Source organism: Schistosoma mansoni, chromosome 5 (genome assembly GCF_000237925.1).
Source record: "Schistosoma mansoni strain Puerto Rico chromosome 5, complete genome".
Classification (NCBI taxonomy): domain Eukaryota; kingdom Metazoa; phylum Platyhelminthes; class Trematoda; order Strigeidida; family Schistosomatidae; genus Schistosoma; species Schistosoma mansoni.
The window spans coordinates 414398-432170 of NC_031499.1; the positions used below are offsets into that span (position 1 = coordinate 414398).

The 17773-nt window shown below is 33.8% G+C and overlaps 1 protein-coding gene across 1 annotated transcript; it reads right to left on the bottom strand.

Moving 5' to 3' along the window:
- Positions 1-7917: 7917 nt before the first annotated feature.
- Smp_136310 (sodium-bile acid cotransporter related) lies at positions 7918-13718 on the bottom strand (the record flags this gene model as incomplete). The annotated part of the gene is made up of 3 exons (XM_018797546.1): positions 7918-8648; positions 10439-10575; positions 12967-13718. The coding sequence occupies 3 exons, from the start codon at positions 13716-13718 to the stop codon at positions 7918-7920; spliced, it is 1620 nt and encodes a 539-aa protein (XP_018652577.1).
- Positions 13719-17773: the final 4055 nt, after the last annotated feature.

Genomic DNA, 17773 nt, shown 5'->3' on the forward strand with positions numbered 1-17773 from the left:
AACATTCGTTTGGACAATTTTTTTAGTTTTCATTAGTAAACTGGTTATCAGCGCTCTGCTTTGTGACCATAACTTGTAAAGCTAACTGAATTGGGAATAGGGGGAACTCTCAAACGTCACGTGTCACAGATCCATAAGTTGAAAAAACTTGGCTTATTTGATCCCAACCCAGTCACAGTAAAGTTTCATCCTCATTGCGAAACTTGAACCTCGTTTTGATTGTAGTTGTATTCGTACATTATCATATCCCAAGTGCCACAGTTGGAAGAATCCCTTTCTATCAACTTCGGTTTAGGTGGTCGAGTAAAATCACCAACGCTCACTTGAAAAATATGATTCCAAGCCGAGTATGTGATTAGTAAGTTACGTTCTCATTGTCGTTATTTAGACAGAACAGCTTCTCAGCACTTCGTGGTTTTAAATTTTTCCTCAGGAGTTATTAGCTCTTAACGTAGATCGGACATGAAATTATCTGTCAGTTGAATAAAGAAGTCTACCTTCTAACATTTCAGTAGAGTGAACAACATCTCACTAATTGTTTGTTCAAATATAAGTTTCAGAGTATCTTGTAATTACTTTAGGAAAGGGACTGGCGAAACGATTAGAAGTACAGTCCCCTAAACTAGTTTATCTGTCTTCCAAGTTTGATAAAATTCCAAATGCATTGTTCCTAATTTTAAACTTGTAGTAACCGTTTGGAAGCAAAACCTAGTTCCAAATTTTATTTAAGTGAGCTATGGTTCAAAGTAACGTTAGCGCTATTTCAAGTTGTATGACACTAAATCATTAGCTCCACCTGCTCTAAAACTAGATGTTTTCTTATCGACATGTTATATACGATTGGCTTATTACTTGTACTACTACCACTACAATTCTAATGACGCGAAAAACACAAAAGATCACTGGTACAAATGGAGATTCATTCACCTCGAAAACATGAAGTCGACTACTCTAGTCGAATATACACTTATTATTGTTATTATTAATGGCTTTATTCAATATTATATTTTGGTACAATATAGAATTCGCAGCACAAGGTATTTCAACAAGTTTTTTTACCAAAAAAAGGTGAAGAAAATCTGAGTCTGTACAACTTTGTGAGATTTGAGACATGCCTAATAATATAGGTTACTGACTAGGTTAACTCTAACAATCTGTTCGCCACAGAGTATATTTGCTAGGTAAGGTATTACAGAACCCTTATAGATTTGTTTGCGTGCATGAATACCAATGTATTTACATCTCATTCTACCAGAAGATATACAAGAAGAATGAAGTGGATGGTTAGTATCTGATAACACCTGCCAGGAGTTTCCAAACCCGGGAAAAATAATGGACAGTAGTAAAGAATAATAGGTAATATGCAGGAATTTACAAATTGTAAGAGTAAATGGCAAGTAATCCCAAAATCATGCAGCCTCTTTATGTAGTAAGTCAGACGGTAAACTTTTCTCGATAACAGTAAAACATGAGAAAACCAAGAGAGATCAGAGGAAATAGTAACACCAAGATAATTGACTTCCGACAGTGTTTATCAAGGAGTCTCCAATGGCACAAGCACCATGGGATCCCAAAATAGTGTATAGGTGCTGTCCATGTCTCAGGCTAAATTTAACAGCTTGACATTTAGATGGATTAGGTAAGTGTTATAAACTTAAGGATGCTGATTATAACTTGGGGGTTTCTGGTTATAACTCCTTTCACTTTCTACACGTATGTGGGACGTTAATTTACCTAGACGAATATCTACACTAGATTCCTACCCAGTGTCTATTCTACAGGACTTCAACACAACTCAGATCAAGAACACGAGATTAGCCTGACTACAACGTCAATATATTTCCACACCAAAATCCGACACAAGAAACAGTCAATCAATAAGTATCCATAAACAAGGAACAGTTAATACATAATAAGGATAGGGGAATATATATAACACATAACACCTGTCATCCTATCTAATGTCTGACTCATCAAGACAACCAATCACTGTCATTCTCGCCCACACATCACCTCCCTCGCGAAGTTCGATCGTATGATTTCACTTTAGGGTCTATTTGAAAAAATTTCGTTTGTTTCCGTTTCCTGAATGACCTTCGTCTAACTACTGATTCTAGATCATTTTTTCTCATTTCAACTTGTGGTGGTGGTGGTGGAATATCAAATGTATCACATAATACTTCCATTGGTAATGGTTTGAGTTTAGATGACTCATAAACACATTTTCTATCTCGCAGTTGATTTACATGTCTAATAATTAGTGTATTTTCGACCATCACTTCATACAATACTGTACCACGTCGTTTTTTTATAAACCCAAATATCCATTTTGGCTTGCCAGGCCGGAAATCCCGTGCATAGACTGAGTCACCTACTTTGAATTCTCGAATTTTCGGGCAATTCCCTTTCTTATTTTTTTGTAGTCCACTCATTCTGTCTTTCGGGTTCAAAACATTAAAAAATGTTTTAATCGGTCGGCCAAACATTATTTCGGCTGGTGATATCCCGTCTTGACAGTTTCGACTCGGTGTAACTCTATAAGAAATGAGAAATTGTTGCAGAGCCTCTTCTACGTTGCCTTCTCCTCCCATCTTTAAGAGAGCTCGTTTAAGAATATCAACAAATTTATCTGCCTGCCCGTTTGACTGAGGGTGATACGGTGGAGTTCTAACGTGTTCGATTCCATTCTGTTTACAGAACTCCGTAAACTCTAACGACGTGAACTGCGTTCCATTATCTGAAACCAAGACATTAGGTGTACCAAACCTACCAAATAGTTGTCTCAGATGTAGCAGTGTTTCAGACGTAGATGGTCTTCGTACAACATAAATTTCAGGCCATTTTGAGTATGAATCAACCACCACCAAAAAATATTGTCCACTTATTGGTCCAGCATAATCAACGTGTAGTCGGACCCAAGGCTTTGTCGTTTCTGGCCATGGCTGGGATTCTACTTTCGGGGGATCTTTTGCGACTTCGGTACATCGCCGACATCTCAATACGTATTCTTCCACAGCCTTATCCATGAATGGCCAACAGACATAACTACGCATAACTGCTTTCATTCTGTTCATTCCCGGATGACCAATGTGAAACTGTCTAAGCACAAGAAACTGAAGGGATTTAGGGATAACAACACGATCGCCATACATTAAACAATTATCATAAATCGATATAGACTCACGTCTCAGGAAAAATTGGTGAAACTCTCGATCAGCTTTATTCTCTTTCCAACCCTTTAAAACAGCTTCTTTTATTCTTTTAAGTAGAGGATCACTAGCCGTGGCTTCTTTAACTGCTTCCGCCGTTACTGGTAGGATTCTGATAGCATCACAGAACACTCTTTTAATTTCCGGTTCAAGCGATATGGAAGCAACCACACAATCTTCCTCTAACTTGCAGTTATATGGTATTTCTTTTGAAGTCTGTATCTTATTTCCTTTACGGGACTTATGCTGACGGTCAGAAACCTTCGGCCTACTTTTACAACATACTTGAGCATGACCATATTTACCACATTGAAAGCATACTCGTTTTTTAAAGTAGCAAACATTGGCAGAATGACACTTACCACATCGCCAACATGACGTTTTATGTTTCATGTGATTTGGGATTTTCTGGGAGTTCGAATCTTTATTTCCATTAAAAGATTTACGTAAAGCTTTAACTCCAACGTGTTCACTGTTCCTTTCTACGAGATTCGTGTCATGCTTCAAATTAACCATTCTTCGACATTCTTCAGATACAGATTGTAGACTGATATTAGGATCTTGTTCGATTCTCGCTAGAATTCGTGTTCTAATATCTGCATCTACTGAAGATTGTAATCCACATACAAAAATAAGGCATTTGAATTGATCTGAGGACATTTCTTGTAATCGGAACCGCTCACATTCCCGGTTCACGATGCTTGCATACGTTACATAGTCGTCCTGTACTTTCTTTACAAGTTGAAGACACTGGTATCTAGTGTGAAAAATTGATGACCGTTCTCCAAATATACGTGTCAGGCATTCAACTGTTTCTTTGAACGTTATGTCGGTTGGCTTTTTTGGGAGGATAAAATTACAGAATTTTTCATGTTCGGACACTCCGAGCTTTCTTAATAATAATCTCAATTTTGAACTTTCGTCCCACTCTTTAAATTCATTAATAAATAAATCCTCATGGCGTTTAAACCACGCCTCAAAAGTAACTCCACTTTTTGGATCAAATCTAAATTCAGTTATTGAATTTGCAATAGAATCCGGGGTCATAGTGGAATCAGACACATTTGTTCTTGAGGATAATGACATATTCTTGATTAATAATTCGATTAAAGAATTTTGCTGTTGCAACAAGGTTTTCAGATCATCTATTCTCTTGTTACGAAATTCACTTCAACTGAATATGTAAGCGTAGATCCGTTTTAATCACCGTCGCCAATTGTTATAAACGATAAGAGGATACTTGTTATAACGCTGGCGGTTTCTGGTTATAACTCCTTTCACTTTCTACACGTATGTGGGACGTTAATTTACCTAGACGAATATCTACACTAGATTCCTACCCAGTGTCTATTCTACAGGACTTCAACACAACTCAGATCAAGAACACGAGATTAGCCTGACTACAACGTCAATATATTTCCACACCAAAATCCGACACAAGAAACAGTCAATCAATAAGTATCCATAAACAAGGAACAGTTAATACATAATAAGGATAGGGGAATATATATAACACATAACACCTGTCATCCTATCTAATGTCTGACTCATCAAGACAACCAATCACTGTCATTCTCGCCCACACATCAGTAAGAGACCTTTACGACAGACCACCATTCATTACAAGACAAAAACCTATTTATTTCTATGGGATGTAATGCGGTTGAAATTGACATACATACAGTGAGGTCGTACGCATATTTCACAAGTGTTATCTGTGGAAGATGGCGAATCATGCAGAAAAAAGAGAAAAGAAGAGGTGAGAGAACAGCTCCTTGTGACACACCTCCTTTAGACAGTAGAGACGTTGAACACTTTCTTCCAAACACAAAGTACTGTTCTCATACAGAAAGGTAGGGACATTGCCAATTGGTTATCCAGTCGTCAGTGTTGACACTGATCAACTCGTTAAGTAAGGTGTCTTGGGATAGAATCAAAAGCATAAGTATGGTCCGGAAAAGCGCATCGAACATACTTCTTACCCTTTTCCAAGCTGAACACTATATTGTGATGCAGACCAGCAACGGAATCTAAGTTGCTATTTTTGTATTTGTAAACAAACTGATACGAATCACTGTGCTCTTTTGTTGCAGGTTGAAGTGGGAGTACCAGTCCAGTCAGTCAGTCACAACTTAGGATCAGGCACACATATGCATCTGTCCGAGTCATATATCTAACCGTAACTAGATACAACTCCAGACGTATAGATTCACTTTCATGACTTAAATCATTTATTTCACTAATTAAGACTGTTCTCCAATACGGTCAATCAGTTGTCAACGTGTTTCGTTTCTCTATGTTCTGTGTGAACTACTACGTACTACTACTACTGTTATGTCCCGTGGAGATTTATGAGTGGTAACTTTGGGAATTATTTATTGACAAATATGATATGTATATTTCCTATTGTACAATTGTTAAATAATTGAACTATTCATTTTCGTGTCCTTCTAATTATAAGCTTTATTTTGACCTGTAGACCATTATTAAACGATTTACCATTCCTGAGTTATCCCTAGTCCATTATTTACTGTTCCTCCTATTCTTAGCCACATTTGGCTTAATCTTGTACAAATGTTATTTTTTATTTTGTGGCACGATGTGGTCAGTTTGTTCAAATGGGCACCTTATTATTATATTATATATATATATATATGTATGTATATATATATATATATATACAGGCTTGATCGTATTTTCACAAGCGACGCTATCGATGATGATGATGATGTTAAGTTGTTAAACAAGACATTAATGGGGAATGTTTATCCATCTTACCATTTAGAGGTGATTCAAATAGCCTTCTATTGAAACAAATGCTTTAATCAGTCATCAACAAAACGTATTGTGCAGCGAAGGTCATTATCAAAGAAAGAACGAGGTCCAGGCTTCATCCAAAACCTAAAAGACATGAAAACGATTGTCACATCCAACTGCGTTTACTAATTTAAATGTGTGTGTGGTCACACATACATAGGGAGGAACAATTGTGATCTGAAAACTAGGGTGTGTGAACATGTACCAAAACGGTTGCAGAAACAAATAGAATCGAATGGCCCGATAAGAGTAGAGGATAAACATCCATCATCCTCTATTGCCATATATGTAATCGAAACAGGTCATAAGATTGATCTTAACTCGACTTTTGTGGTGTTGTATAATAGTGTAAAAGGGCGTATACTAAGGTCTATTGAAGCTTTAGCCATACGAAAATCCAAACCCCCTTTGTGTATTTAAAAAGTTTGTTCTCACCTTAAACCTACCCTGGTAATATTAACTTGTTATCCAGAGTGATTAGGTTTCAAATTGTTTTCACATTATTTTTATTATTATTATCCATGTCTCCTTTTATACTCTATTTCCAGTCTAGTTGACCTTTTATTTAAATATATAAATGTTCTGAACAAGTATATGTGTGATCAGATTGTTCGAAATTTATTGCGCTAATACATCATATAGTACTGATAATCTTCGTCTTCTTAATACACTATCGAAATTTATCAATCAATTGTCTGTGTTTTGGCGTCTACATTAGTTTTAAATAACGTGGTGCAAATGCACCCCCTATCATTTAATTTATTCCTTAAAACTGATATTTTGCGTCAATCTTAAACTCCTCCATTTTACCTTACATATATGGTACTTGTCCCTATTCCCCACTGATAACAACCATAATTGTTATTCATAGAGTTACTCCAAACAAATGGCTGCTGATTGGAAAAGGATAATCACGTTGTACCACAAGATTTTTGTAAGTTGGGACACATATATTTTCTATGTATGGATCAGTTTACTATCCATTTCTAATTATTTAAATGTCTTTCTGATTTGTCCTTATTCTTTATCATAATAGATTGCTAATGGAATGGCTTATTTGGAGATCTATATTTATCGTGAGATTCGAACGCAGGACCTACCAGTCTCGCGTGCGAGCACTTAACCGATAGACCACTGATCTTTGATTACTTTGTTAAGTGTTGTAACACTTTTCAGTTTTATAGGCTTTTGCAGTCAGTGCTTGAATAAATTTGATCATCCTTGATGATTTTTTAAGATTCGTCTATTTTACGATTACTAAATGTAAAAAAATTTCTATAAATACAACTGGATGGCTTAAGAAGAATAATAACGTCCAAAAGAGAATTCTCTTTGTTGAAGCGTCTTCATTCGTTTTAATGAGTCATTGGGTTTGTTCCGTTGATTCACTTTACATTTATTTATTACTGTTCATGGTAGAAAAATTAAGGTTGGGAAATTTTTATTTTTTTCACTGAGTTTGACTAAAATAAAATCTTGTTCTACAAAAAGAGGATATTTATCACAAAACTAAAGGTAAGTTAATAGATTAGAGAAAAGAGGTAAAAATGAACTTTTTGAAATAAAAACTCATCGTTAAGCTACTTAAATCACGTATGTATATATATCCATCTGTGTAGCCAAGAATGATTCTTTCATAATTTTTAGTCTGATTACAATGAAACAAGTGATCAATGAAATTATGCAACTTCACAAATTTTTCTTTTAAAAAACGAGAAAAAATGATACTGTGTTTAGTAGGATCAACAACAAATGAAGTTCCATTGAAAACAGTAATGGTTCAAAAGAAAACTAAAAAGGTTTACATATTATCACACTAAAAAATTATTGTTATTTAAAAATAGAAAATAATGAAAAATAACACCACCAACCTGACTTCACATGGGTTCCTTTACATACCTTCATGAGGGATAGCGGTTCTTGTGGTAACAGTTGTTTCTGTCAACGATACTTGTGTCGGTGATTGATTGTTATCAGTTGATGGGTTGATTACGTCATTACTGCAATCGCTACTTATTTTTGTGGTACTGAGGGGTTCAACTTCACAAGGATCATGAATGACAGGTTTTTTATTCTGATGGTCACAACATTTACGCTTGATAACCAAGCCCCAATAAATTAAACACAAAGGAATCGGTGTAAGCATAGCTACAGTAATTGGCATAATGGCACCTAATTCACCAGTTGGTTTTGGCATTGTATACAATAAAACAAGTATTCCAACACCAATATTTTGTATACCAGTCTCTAAGGCCACTGTAATAATTAATTGGCGTGATTGTCGTAGAATTAATGTAAATAATGATGCTATACAAAAGCCAAGCCAAGGTAATAATGCACTTGTAAGGATAAGTAAAGGATATACAGCTAATAGACGAGTCAAGGACCAATTAATGTACACACCGATAGTTAAAAAGAATAATATGAATATATAAAATAATGGACGTGTTAACTTGGTGCATTTAACAGCCAATTTCGGTTTCCATATACGTAGACCTAAGCCCATTAATGCAGGTATAGCTACTTGTAACAACTGGAAGACAATATTGAGATATGGAATTTTTATTTTGGTCACATCAATAAAGAACCGACCGTAGATGAATAGAAGAAGAGGCATCATGACTGTGAATGAATAAAAAAAATGAAACAAGAAGTGAATGCAAAAATAATGGTTACCACGATCTATGACACTATTATATACAGTTCTGTGTAACAGTGTAAAATAGATTAAAGAATAATAATTTATTTACAAAGGGGAACAGTTCATTTGTAGTGATTGATCCTTAATGGAGTTTACGATAAGATTACAATAGTATTGGAATTATTCAATATATTTTCTTGTTATGTTTTGTTGATTTCATGTTAATACAAAACAGACCAATCACAGAAGCATCACACCAGGAGTTGTTGTTCTTAACCTCCTCCATATGTTAAACAAATATTAACCAAATATGTTCCCCTTTTTGAAAGTATGTTCCATGTAAATAACATAGAAAATTAAATGTAGTATTTTTTTTTCTATACTTCATATAGGTTTTTTTGAAATATCAACAATCCTGTCAACTTCCCCAAAAATAGTCGGTTGCTCTCATTTTAAATTAAAATTAAATTATCCAAATAGAAACAACAACAGTAATAATAATAATAGATAGATAGATTTTTAGTATATCAATGAGTAGAAAAATTGGATTTAAGACATTTCACGATTTCCTATAAGTTGCTGTCGAAGAAGCCTTAAATATACATATATAGATGAATATTTTTATTATTGTAAACAATCTATCCATTGCATAATCTGTGAAATTATCAAATTTCATCTTGACAATGATGATATTCATATAAATGACAAATTGACATGGCTATTTTTAATTGAGTTGATTCGTAAGAATATTGAAGTGATATAATGTGAAATTTTTGTTTAACCTCCAGAAAATAATCGATATCTAAGTTTTGTTTAGTTAACAATTCTAGGGATAACTTGCATCGTTTTCTTATCACAATAATAAACCTTTGAAGAATTAACTGATTGTTTAGTATAGAATATAAAGACAAAAGTTTATCAACAGAAAGATGTGTCATTTTAACCAGAATTTTTTTAGTAATCTCCTTATGGAATGGTAAGATAATGAATTACCATTCAACAATCTACTAGCTTCTAAGAGAATGTATAAAGCATCAAATGGAATGTTCTTTATTATTATTATTAAATTGAATCAAAAATATAGTTGAAATATGAAAATGTGACATTTACTAAAACTTAATCAAACTACTGTAAACCTTTTTGTTGTATATCCTTCCAAGAGATAGTTTTGTTTATCAGTGAAAAACAAGATTTTACAGCAACAACAAGAAAAATTCAGATCAGATTGAATATTTACATTATACACTCAACGGTTTTCTATTATTATTATTATTAATGTTGAGAAGATTTCATCTTGTGATAATACTACTAAGTCATGGTAACTAAAAATTGGAATTTACAAAAGTAAACTCACACACTATCGATTAGTTGAACTAAACAACTTTCAAATAAAAATATAAAAAAATTTTATAATGAAATAGTGAATATAAAACAGAGAAAATTTAAAACAAACTATCCACATTTATAGACTGTCGGGTTAAAACAAAAAAAATCAGTTATTTGAATAGTGATAAATATAACCCTATTGTAAGCTGATATTCATTTTTTGTAAGGCTTCTTTACAATTGAATAGATTAAACAATTCCGGATAAACTCATTCATTAAAAGAAAATAATAATAATAATTATTATTATTATAGAAAGTGTATAGTTACAAAAAATTCAAATAATAAAGAAATTTTTATCAAACTGTTGATTCATCTAAAAAAAATAGGTCGTTAATATTATATGCCTTCATTAAAACAAAGTCTAGATAGATAAATCGAACTTACAAAGAGCTGATAAACTACTAATGAATGTCATTAATATACTCAAATTGATATCACCTCCAAGTAGAAGACACCAACCATTACTGGCACCACCACCTGGAGAACAAGCAATAGTAAGTAAACCAAATCCAAAATCCGATCTAATTGGTATAATTTTTACGATACCGAACGCAATCTAAAACACAATTATATAAATAAAGTTTAGTTTTTAATAAGGAAAATTTAATTTTCATAAATTCATCTGTCCAAGGAGTGACCTATTGTAGAATTTTGGGAATATTATAAAATATCTACGTAGGCAAATACCAAATAATAACTAACTACATAAACATGGAAATCATGACATGAGTTACCAAATTTTCTTTTCACTCAATAAATGTGGGTATATTGAACGACTTCGATTCATGCACTTATCTATCGATATACTCATGTTAACGCTGGAGAATCCATCCGAAAAATCATGTTCTAAATTGATGTGTATGGTCTGAAAGTTCCCAAAGTTAACAGACAACGTGTACCTTCAAATGATATATCCCGAAAGATTATTAATACAGAGTGACATCACGGATCAAATAAAGGCGTTTCATAATGATGGCATAGATGAAATCGTATTCATTCCACACTACATGGTATTTACCTGAAACTTCAGTGAATTTGTACGCATTAAATTAACGAATAATATAAACAATGGGTATACAATTTCATTATAACGTTTTATAAAAGTTCTATATAAGAAGGTAACAAATTTTTATCGATATTTCATAGATCAGCCGATTAGATCATGCTGAAAATTGTCATTATATGTATCGTACAATTGATGTGATCAGATATCAGGCAAAAACATCATATTGCTTTCTTGAGAAAATATAAGAATCACTCGTATTATCTGAGTGAATCCAATAAACCAGTTCCTCTAGCTTAAACTATACGTGACCACAATCGGTTATAGCAAATGTGTAACATCTTACTCTCCATTTTATCGTTAGAAACATCCATCTTCTATGATAAACTGAATTGTCTGCGCTTAAGAATTTGTTTTAAATACCTCATGGAGAACAAGTAAGTAGATGCTAAATTATTCGTTTTTGGTATGAGAAGCGCAAATGTAAATATCTGAGAACGGAAAGAAATGATACGCTATCATGAATGACGAAACGACAATAGAAACTACTAACAGTAAATAGAATTAAAAACTATTAGATATGTAACAGATTACTTTGAACACTTAGATCGAGTGCGAACACAGATTCAGCCAAGTAGCTTGGTTAAATCTCACCCGATCGGTATTGCTCAAATTATAATACGAAAACAAGGACATAGTTACTAGAACGAAATTAATAAAGATAACCAATTATCTTAAAATCAACTTGGTTAGTTTTCCATTGTAGATCAACTAGTCAAAGATATTTTGTTGGTACAGATTTGATATAATACTATTAGCATCATGCAGCAATACAATTTTGGAATAAACCAAGGAATTTTAAAGTTTTCATGTCATCGACTGACAGAATATACATCGAATTTAAAGGAACCTTTTTTTGAAGACTTCCTACATTATGATTTCCTACATATGATATTGCATTATTCAATATAAACACGTAGAGAACATCAACAATTGACTACTTAGTTTCAAGTTTAAATCTTGTATTATTCATTTCAACTTAACTAGACGGTTAACATTGGATCAAAGATTGAAATAGTAGTAGGCTTGAAAATTGATAAAATATACAACACTTGTGACAGGATGTTTCCTAACTAGTTAAAATGTAGTATTGATTTACCAGTTCTTTTTTTTTCTAAAACCTTTCATGATGTTATATACAATTAATAATACTGATTTTAAATTATTAAGAAATTATAAATAAGTTAATATTTTCAATTTCGTGAATCAGTTGAAGTTAGAAATTAACACCGTTGGATGCCAGCTCAGTGGTCTATCGGTTAAGGGCTTCGGCTCGAAACTGGTGGGTCCTGGGTTCGAATCCCGCGAGAGTGGGTTCGTGGACGCGCACTGCTGAGGAGTCCCATAATAGGACGAAACGGCCGTCCAGTGCTTCCAGGTTTTCCATGGTAGTCTAGCTTCAATTGACTCATGATCTCAACTCTATAATATATTTGTTATTATATCCCAAATGAGTAGAACAAATTAGATTATCTGACATTACGTAACTCAATTTATTCAAATTGATCAAATCAAAACTTGGTAATGATAGACATATTAAGAAATTAGTTTGAAACCCTCACCTCCAACTGATTTTGTACACTTTTTGTTATTTTATTCGGCTCCACACAAACACGGACTTGAACGGATTCATATTGACTTAAACGAAAGTTTTGTCTTAAGCATATTTTAAATTTTATGTAGTTCTTATACGTACTGTAATCATTTACAAGGTTTAAAGCAAAACAATGTTACATTTCTTGATTTCTCATCACTACCATTACTAGGAATAACACAAGACACTCAGCCTCCTATCCTTTCCAAACTGAAACTGAAGTTTTTATTACTTATTTGACTTAATATTCTTAACTTGTATTTTAAAAACAAAAACAAACTACTTACCAATGGCATAAAAAAGAATTGACAAAAGAATCCAATTGATATAGAAATGGGTCTTTTGAAATGATGCAGGATCAAAGGAATTTCCAAATCACACCCCATTGTGAATGTGAATATAGTCACCATAACTATGACGAAAATACGGAAAACTAGGTAACCAATGCCTTTATCTGCAATTACAATTACGGGAAAACCCAGTGTGTTGTTTTCATTATTATCATCCTGGTTATTATACAAAGAGACAGTGAGTCGATGGTCAATTAATAAATTATCAAAATATTGCTTCCTGAGGGTCTCAGAATTATTGGCAAACCATGGAGTAGGACTGATATATCCATGCATAGGTTTGGCTTGACGAATCCAAAATACCAAATAGTCTAATCCCACTAATTTTGGTAATATATAGACAGATATATTTGTACTCCCTTTTAATGAAGGTGGTAACCAATACCAAGACTGATTAACTAGCTCTGCGGATAACGTAAAATCCAAGTCATAGGATAAAGCTAAAGGCACATTACTGCTGTAGTTGACTAAGCATATAACAGGTTTGATTTGATAATTATCTACAAACTCCAAGTCCTTTTTAGAAATACTGATTACCACATATATAGCATTTTCTTCATTATGGTAATCATAAATATACATTGAAGAGTTCAGATTTCTTTCATCATGTTTAAGCTGGTATCGTTCTCGTGAGATTCTGGTTACCTTAGCATACATCAAACCAAACTGCTGTGGAGATGTGTCTTTGACTGGAAAAGCATTCAACAAGATTATGTTGGCATTAATCAGAAGATTAATGTGTGTAGACCAAGAAAACATGAGTCAGAATGAACGGATAGACAACGTAACTTTATAGCTGACCCAACATAGTAGACTAGAATAGTTCTATTCTTCTCCAATCTGCCAAACACATTGTCTCAAGGTCATACGATCAAAAATCATATGTCACACCTTTTCTTAAAGTAGATTGGTTTAAATTGTATGATAGACATGCATTAACTTGTATATCATTGGTCAATTTATTTGGTCAAGAAGATAATATATCGAATGATGATTAAAGATAACATTTCATTGATTTAGACTTTCATTACAGTTATTGTGTAATATATGTTACCGTAAAACATTTCAAATATTATCATTATTATATAGTTTTGATAATCTTCGTCTTCTTATTATATTAGCTTATCTAGCTTCAACTGATTCATGATTTCAACTGTGAAAATACTAAATTCTCCACAAAACCCCCTCTGATTTATACAAATTTATCAAAAGGGACTAATTGCATTAAATTTCATTGATTATTAGCGTTTTCTACTTTAAGGCTTATCGCTTGAAATGATAAAAAAATAATGTCGGAACGTAATTCAATTTATTTGTACACGTAGAAATAATGGAGCAAGGTTATTGTTCTGCACATTAATTCTGCCTACTGTTTTGGTTCTAATGCTTCAAAACGAGATTTTTGGCCTCTACATACTTTACACTAATTCCGCAAAAGTGTAATATAGTTTAGTATGTACAATAAAAGACAATTAGCTGTTTACCGGGCTGTGAATAGTGTCGTGTTTATTTGTCCTTGAAGTGCTACCCAAATGACTCAGTAGATGCATCTCAGGATGTGAGGCTGGACAACACAGAATCGAGTCCTCTAAGGAGTAGCAGTCCCCTTAAGATTATAAGTATCCTTGGATGACGAGTGCCAAATAACCAGGATCCTAAGTTCTCCTGTCAACTAATTACAACCGCCTAAAATCTCAATAAAATGTGCTTCAATTATCCCATTTCTAACTCGACAGTTGGTTAACAACATAATTTGGTTTTGGAGAGCAGAGTGGATACTTAAACTTCTTTAGAAATATTGATCGTCAGTGTAATGAACAGCACTAAAAATCAAGACATTCACCTGATACAGATCTCAATGTTATTTATACTAGTTCCGAATGATTAAAATGCACAATCGAGATGTCAGATTTAGTGTCACTAAAGTTGGTGGATACAGCTGGTTCATCTAAGGGGATCTATTTCAAACATTTAGTGTACACAGTCTAAGGATTCATCAGGGAACCAGTACAAGATTAGCATACTATGGAAGTAGATACCTTGCGAAGTCGTATCCTGTTATTGATTCACTAGTCTTTCCAATAATACACATCGGACCACCAACCAAATCTAATTTATGTGTTAGCATTAATAAACGATTAATGTTTGATAGAACTAGATCCAGACATGTGACCTTACTTTTTGATGTCAAGTTTTTGTTCCATTGAGACACACGATTATTCGTCAATAGGTGTAAGGCAAGATAAGATAGTCAATGGAACTGAAAACTTACGAAATAAGCATCTGTATATCTGTACCATTTTGATTGGTCAACTATAATCTTGGAAAATCTCTAAAACCAAACCATGAATCACTACATTTCCTTACGTGAATATTAGACTGAGAATCAGTGACCTTACAAACTGTCATTTTATCTTGTTTTGGCTACCCATACCCTCTGTAATATTCATTCCTTCTGCCATCATCACGTGTTTACTTGACATTCGTAACATGACTCGTCTACTTCACTGAAAATATCCACAATCCCATTAGTTAATTTCTGTTTGATCATCTAAAGACTTAGCACTTTCAGTATTTCTCACTCGGTAGTTTCACTATACACCAGTGCTTTTAATGTATGAGTTAGATCAGTAAGAGGAATAGTAATCAAATTACAGGCCTTGGTCCCTGATATAACGTTTTATATCGCTACGTTTGAAGAGATTACGTTATCACCTCAAACCGGCATTTTTGAAAACTGTCGGTAAATGCGTTATTTGACCGGACAACGGGAATTTCAGGGTATAACTGAAAGTTGTTTTTAATGATTTATAGACAATTCAAAAGTCCTGGGATTCAAAAGTTATGAGGGAGGGACCTTAAATTATTTTAGGTGTGGAAATTATGTTTCACAATGTCGCTGTCTACAGACCATATGACACCTACTTCTGATTCCGTGAGTATCGAGATCATACTAAGTTCTACAAGCAAAACAACAATATTTGGTTGTATACACATTGAGGCGATGTTGTAATGAAAGGCTCAGTCAAAGTAAGATCCAAATACGTAAAAAAACAATATCTTTTTATCAACTTCATGTACGCCATAAATGATAGATGAGTGACTAGAATCAATCCCGCTCAACAGAAATTGTGGTTGTAGATGGGAACTTTAATCCATGGACTAGGCGTCTCTGTGCAACTGCCAGAAATTTGTATGATTAGTGGAAATTTGGTGATGGTAGATAGAATAATAGATTCTATCTTCTACAATTATATCCAAATCGTAATGAAGTTCTATTGAATACAAACTTACGGTTAAATTACTCTTGATCTGTTACTTAGTTTGCTCCTCAATTGGTTATAAATGCATTGCTAAATTATAAAGATTGATCAACTTAGAACTCCATGCCCGACTTCCTATTTCATGACACTAATGAACAACAATTTTTCACACGTACGAAGGCTCTCATTCTATGTTGGAGGATCAACTATGATATGACGGGATAAAACGGTAGAGTATTTGCTTTGTTTTCCTGTGTGATATTTTATTTAGTATAACATCAGTTTATTTAAGTGTGATTCTTATTCAAGATACGTTATTCTTATATCAATTTAATTTGAATTATATTTAGTATGACAGTCAATATGTGATTTTGTTATAACTCTGGGTATTATCCAAATGCGTGATTCTATTCTAATTAATAATCAAAATAGGTGTACAAATCACCATATAAATGAGTGTATTTTCGACTAGAGTCGTCGATGTCTTGTTTTCGAGGTGAATAAATTTTCATTTGTAATAGACTTAGTATTCATAGTTCACGACGCAGGACTTGCAGTGACCCCTCGTTTTTTTCAAGTATAAGTAATAAGCGACGCAAACAACAAACCAGCAGCAAAGTGAGAGGTGTTATTAATAAGTTTTTATAAATGTTCATTTGAACCATCATTAACTGGAGCATTGAAGAAGCAACAGAAGTTACAGCTATATTCGATAACTCACATTCAAATTAACAGCTATATTTATGATCAGGTCAGGTGGGATTAAATGAATATTTTTGTCAAGTTGCTTAACATTATTTTCCATCAAAATTCCTATTAAAATTTAGAAATATAGTATATTGTTACGCCAGTAATAATTAATATAACATTTTGTAATTTAATAGTTGAATTCATGAGTCGATTGAAGCTAGACCAGCATGAAAACCTGGAAGCACTGGGCGGCTATTTCGTCCGAGTAAGGACTCCGCAGTAGTGCGCATCCACAATCCGGCCTCGCGGGACTTGAACCCAGAACCTATCGGTCTAGCGGTCTAGCTCCAATCGACTCATGAATTCTACTGTTAAATTACTAAAATCTCCACAAAACCCTCTTCTGATAATAATCATCATGTGCTCACTAGTGAGTGGCTTCAAGGGGTATTTCCTGAGGTTCTAGAGAGAAGCTGCGACCAGTAAGGTTCAACCAGGTCTGTTGTGAGATGGTAACTCACTGAAGACAATAGCGGAATTTCATGAATTGGTCGAAGTTAGACATTAACACTGTTGAATGCCGGATCAATGGTCTAGAGATTAATCTTTTGCGCGCGAGACCAAAGGGTCTTGGGTTCGAGTCCCGCGGGGCGGGATCGTGGATGCGCACTACTGAGGAATCCCATACTCGAACAAAATAGCCGTCCAGTGCTTCTAGGTTTTTCATGGTGGTCTAGCTTCAATCGACTCATGAATTCA